Below are 5,364 nucleotides of genomic sequence, written 5' to 3'. Positions count from 1 at the left end.
GTGTAAACACAATATACAAACAGACATCAATATACCTTTAAATCAGCAAAATTTAGGTCCGTGAGTTTTCCTGTCGATTTATGGCGAAGCGAGCAGGCTATATACATCGGAGGGAGAAAACGCGGATCCGCAGCTTAACTTAAGTACGGATTGAGAAGAAGAAGTTCATAGTAAGCTTTTTCTTTTATATATCTCTATTGTGAGTCAGCAGGATCGGGGAAAAATTTCAAGTCGCGCAGAGCGCCAGCTTCAAATACTGAAGTACGTCAAACCCAAAATCGGTAGCCCAGTTTAATACATTTAAGAAAACGAAACGTTTTACACGTTTTATTTGCCATGAATGTTATGAACACTTGGCGATAAACACGAGACGTTTTGGCGCCGGCAAAACAACATAAATTTTTTTGAATTTTCTTAATTTTACTCCAAAAAACTTCACTTGGCCCATCGGGGTGGTGCGGGGGGGGGGGGGGGGGCAACGATAGAATCCACTAGTTCGACTACAAACGAGTAGTCTCTGTTTTGCATAGACCGTCGAGGGCAACCGTAGATAAACCTCGAGGGAAAAAGGACCGCGCGAAATTCTAGCCCCAGGACTTCGCGCGGCCATTTTTTCCTCGCGGTTTTTTTTGCGTCACACACGTCGGACTAAGCGAAAGAGGGACTATTCGTAGTCTGCCGCAAACACGACTTTCATTCCACGCTGGGCTCACGTGCGAATTGTGTAACTAATCGTTGAGTTAAGACTTATAAAGGACAGATTTCACCACCAAAATTTTTTTTTTCAATGCTTTATTTACGTTATATCACTGATTTTGAGGCCCCTGGCTATTTTGTTTTGAATTCGCTTGATCATGATGTTTTAAAGCTTAATTAGCCGTAAATGAAAAGCTATTTTGATCAACGTGTGCAGCTATAGCTCGTTTCAGAAGGACTTTTCTTTAAGCACGATTATAACCCCCCTCGGATGTAAGCCCCTCCGTTTATAAGCCATTTGAAAACCCTTAAGAAGTTGTACAAGCCCAGGGCTTATAAGCGGCAGTTTACGGTATAAGCAATAGGCGAATCCCAAATCCAATAACCCTGCCAGTACAGCAAGCAAACTCAAATCTACTGCCTCATCAGGTTTCTTCGTTCCGGTCACTGGTCAGGTGTGCACGTGAGTTGTGGTTCTGTTTCTGAAATTAAAAAAAAGAAGGAAATTACTTCATGTGATTTACATGTAGGACTTTATTTAGTGCTGTGATCTTAATATGATTTGTCCCACTGATTTAACAGTCAATCGATCTATACCTCAAAATTCCTTACTCCACTTCATTTAAACCTCGCTATAAATAGAACGCTTCTCAAATTGCCTTAATTTCTAGTGAGAGTAGTCTGATTTGCCTCAGTTTTACACAACAAAACACACATACAACACCACGTGACAAAACAAAAAGTCGAAGCTTGTAGTAAATTAGAAATTGTGATGCTTGATGAAATATACCAAGCTAGCTACAATCATTAAAGTTTTACCAAAATACTTCGATCTTACCTTAACGCAGGAAAACAACCAAGGTATCGGCCTTTCCTACGTTTTCTGCAATGTGAAACAAATATTGTATTATAAGCGAAGCACCCGTACTCCTCGTGTATTCAGTTGTTTGATTGTGGCCCATGAAACACTTGCCCAAAATTAGCAAGCCAAGAACGGAATGGGGCAGAAACAAAACGTATTTCAAGGCGGCTCCATAGGGTAATCATGCATTTATGACGTTGCGCGTGCGCAAGTGTTATGTTTTGAATGCTGTTTTTGTTTTCGTTTTTACACCCAGTCTTCTCAAACTTATTACATGTAATGAGCAATGATTAAATAATCTTTTACTATCATCTCTATTAAAATTTTGGGTTTTAGTCTTGAATTATTATTGCCAAACAAATGTGTTTTTTACTGTTTTTATGGCTTTCTTTGTGATTTTCTTGAATTTCCTTCGGTGAAATCTTCCAAAATTTTCACTGCATATCGCATCCTGTGGGATGCGAATTCAAACGCGAAAAATTAGGGTTTGTACAGGCAGTTTTCTCGATTTCGGCAAATTACCGCTGCGAAAAAACTAGTCTTACAGATTTCCCTGGAAAACGAGCTCTGCCTTAAATGAAATATTTACTACCAGTCTGCCAAATTTTAGGGAATTTCGCCGACGGAAACGCGAGAAAATTCACTGTCAGGTTTGCTTTTTGAGCTCAAGTTGACGTCATAAATGTCGGAAAACACTGACGTTTTCCCTCTAGCGCGCGGAGATTACTTGAGCTTTCGAACTCAACGCGCGTGCGATCGTAAGACTATAGGGAGCCACCTTAAAGCAATTAATTCTTTATTTTAGACATGAAAAGTATATTTTAGACTTTTTTTTTCAGAGGACCCTTCTGAAAACCACCTCTAGGTGGTTGGAGGCCTCCTCTTAAAATAATGATTTATTGTTATTTATTATTTTTACTTCAAATAACCTTAAGATGGATAAGAAATAAAATTTACAGAAGGTTTACTACCAGTTGCCTGTTTACATGGCGACACAGAAGAGTTGAAGTGAGAACTACCAAAAACAGAAGGGCACGTTATTGGAAATGGTTTCACCATATTCATATTCAGCTTAATGACTGGATAAGGGTAATTAGAAAAAACTGCATTGATCGCTTTAAGAACTTGAAGGGTTAACTGTAAATAGTATTATCCCATACGCTTGTATTTGGGAGACTTTTAAAAATTGCGTCTGTGCTTCTCTAAGGTTGCCGATGATATCTTTAGTAATTTTTTCTTACAAACGCTTTGTACATGAAATATTACAATATTAAGGGCGATGGAAACCGGAAGGAACGTGGGTTGAGCCGCGCGCTATTCCCTTGTACATCGAAATTTTCACCACGTCGTCGTTGAACAGTGTGGACATTTTTCTTCAATGTTGTTCTATAATTACTTACCGTAAACATTCCAGTTGGTGCGACCGGTCAGTTTGCTGTATAAGATAGAGTCTCGACCGAAGTGCCTCTCCCAGGGACAGCCGCCTCCAGAGATCACCATCCAACCAATGTCTTTGGGGCAACGACCATATTCACTGTTGATGATGAAGCTGCGTTTAAACCTTTCCTTGATAGCAAAGCGGTTCTGTGGCTGGTCATTCATGTCAGCCCAGGGAATTTCAGACGTCAGTTTATCGAATTGGAACCAATGCTCATTGTCTGATTCCTTGGCGTTGAATATCATTTCTTTAACCGGGTCTTCTCCTTCATATAGCACCACTCTTGCCTGAGCAGTAAAATCAAGCATACAAATTAAATCACATACTACATGCAACGCGACTTCTAGTTAAAAAAAAGTTCAGCCATCAATCACGAGGTAATCGTAATAAGAAAAAAAGCTATGGAGCGCTTTAAATTCTCCTTAAAACAACAGAGCGCTGCTTTTCCTGAAGCGCTTTACCTTTGTAAACATTAAATATATTATGCTTACCTCGGACGCACCGAATCTACACCAGTTCAAAACGATTCTGTTCTTATAGTCATTGGTATACCGGTTGGTGACGTCAAGAGCGTCCATTTCGTACTCGGCGTATGTTTCACTCGACGTGTAGATTTCATGCGCAATTTCGTCACATCCAGATACTGCCTTAAACACCATGGTCCAGCCTGATGGATACAAAAACAAGGAATAGCAGTTAGTATGGCATTTCTTTAAATCGATGTCCGGGCAAGGAAAAGGGGATCTCATCTAGTGTTAACTTATCTAGTGCTAACCTCCACCAGCCATGTCACAGTACACTGGAAAGGCTTCTTGAGGATCTGTTTGAAAAAAAAATATGTACATCTATAAAATATAAAAGTGCCCAGTAATTATTGTTTTGGAGATAGAACGTTATTGGAAATCTTAATTTGAAACAATCAACTGAATATGACTAACATCATTTCTAGAGTTTGTGAACAGAATTATGTGAATTTAGTAGCACATCAAAACTCAGTTTATGATCTTTGGAAGTTAGTAGATATTTTAAGAAGAAAATCGATAAGCCAAAACGCAGATCAGTTCCTCAAAATTTGGAAAACAAGCACAAAAGAGATTCAGCGAGCACCAAACTTACCAGACAAGGTGATCCAGTAAATACCGTCGTAATTCCGCGCTGCTTCATTGTTCTCTAAGATATCTTTGCACGAAAAACCTGGATTCTTTTTATCACCGACTGGTTCAGGATAGAAATCGCAGCTGCAGCCACATTTCCAGTGCCTATCGGCGTTTGTGAAGCACAGCATGCTGGCCAGGGTAATACACAATACGGTCAGATATTTCATGTTAAATCAGGATCTGCAAGGAAGAAGAAAAAGGCGCTGTGAATGAGGGCATGTTTAACATGCATTCTGCAGCTTTGTTGATGAAATGAAACCAGTTCCTGCTTAACCCGCAGAAAAGGTTGATTTTGTCCGAGGATTTTGTTATGTATGAATGAAAAGCGCAATTCATTGATTTTTGAAATCTTAAAGATTTGGTGAAGTGCCAGCAATGTAAACTAAAGCAAACTAGAACAAGGGCTGCCTCTCAAACTTCAGTGGACAGCAACGATAGGTTAACCTACGTCTAGCATTCAAACTAAATTCACCATAATACACAATTCGAAGCAATATCGAGATCAAATCAAGAAATTCTGTCACCCACCGTGAATCTTGGTGTAAATGTACCAAGAAAGCGTGCCAAAACGTGCCAAGAAAATGGTACACAATTAAAGCTATTCCTGTTGGTATTTTGGTTCAAAGAGAGAGCCAATGTTAGTACAAATTTTTAAAAAGCAACTTTGTGAATCTGATCTTACCTGAATCAGCCGTCAAATACACTGTCCAAATGAAACTATTAACGGTTGTATTTATGGGAAAAAGCGTCTCTCCGGTCCCGTCCACACGTATCCGGATATTTTTTAATCCGCAACTTTTTCTTTCCGGGTTCAAAAACTTCCCCGTCCACACGTAGCAAAAATATCCGGATTCGCTGCCGAATTCGCCGGATGCGTGTGGACGGAAGCCGTATCCGGAAAGAAAAAGTTGCAGATTCAAAAATATCCGGATACGTGTGGACGGGGCCTCAGTGTTGGCTACCGATGACACTTTCAATAAATGACTGATACGTGGAGATATTCCAATGTGGGCAGTAATGAGTTTTGGCCTAATGGTTAATTTATCATTTTAATGTTGAATCCCACTCTTGATCTTTCAGAAGATATCAATTTGGCTAATCACGTTTCTTGATCGTGTCTTTGGGTTGTCATGGAAACTCTTCAGCCCATTGGACTCGTTAGGTGACGACACAGCTACCGCATGCTCCTTAGGGCACTTTGCGGCACTGTA

General features: G+C 39.9%; 1 protein-coding gene across 1 annotated transcript; it reads right to left on the bottom strand.

Annotated features, from left to right (window-relative positions):
- Positions 1-831: 831 nt before the first annotated feature.
- On the bottom strand, positions 832-4,933 carry LOC110056128 (uncharacterized). Its single transcript, XM_020762571.2, has 8 exons — positions 4,836-4,933; positions 4,682-4,757; positions 4,113-4,333; positions 3,772-3,816; positions 3,488-3,663; positions 2,959-3,283; positions 1,535-1,579; positions 832-1,178 (listed from the first exon to the last, which is right to left on the bottom strand). Exons 3-7 carry the CDS (start codon positions 4,318-4,320, stop codon positions 1,536-1,538), a joined length of 798 nt encoding a protein of 265 aa, XP_020618230.2. The 5' UTR covers positions 4,321-4,333; positions 4,682-4,757; positions 4,836-4,933; the 3' UTR covers positions 832-1,178; position 1,535.
- Between the last annotated feature and the right edge of the window lie 431 nt (positions 4,934-5,364).

Source organism: Orbicella faveolata, unplaced genomic scaffold (genome assembly GCF_042242905.1).
Source record: "Orbicella faveolata isolate gen_17 unplaced genomic scaffold, um_ofav_v1 contig_24, whole genome shotgun sequence".
Classification (NCBI taxonomy): Eukaryota; Metazoa; Cnidaria; class Anthozoa; order Scleractinia; family Merulinidae; genus Orbicella; species Orbicella faveolata.
This window is presented reverse-complemented; position numbering and strand designations above follow the sequence as displayed.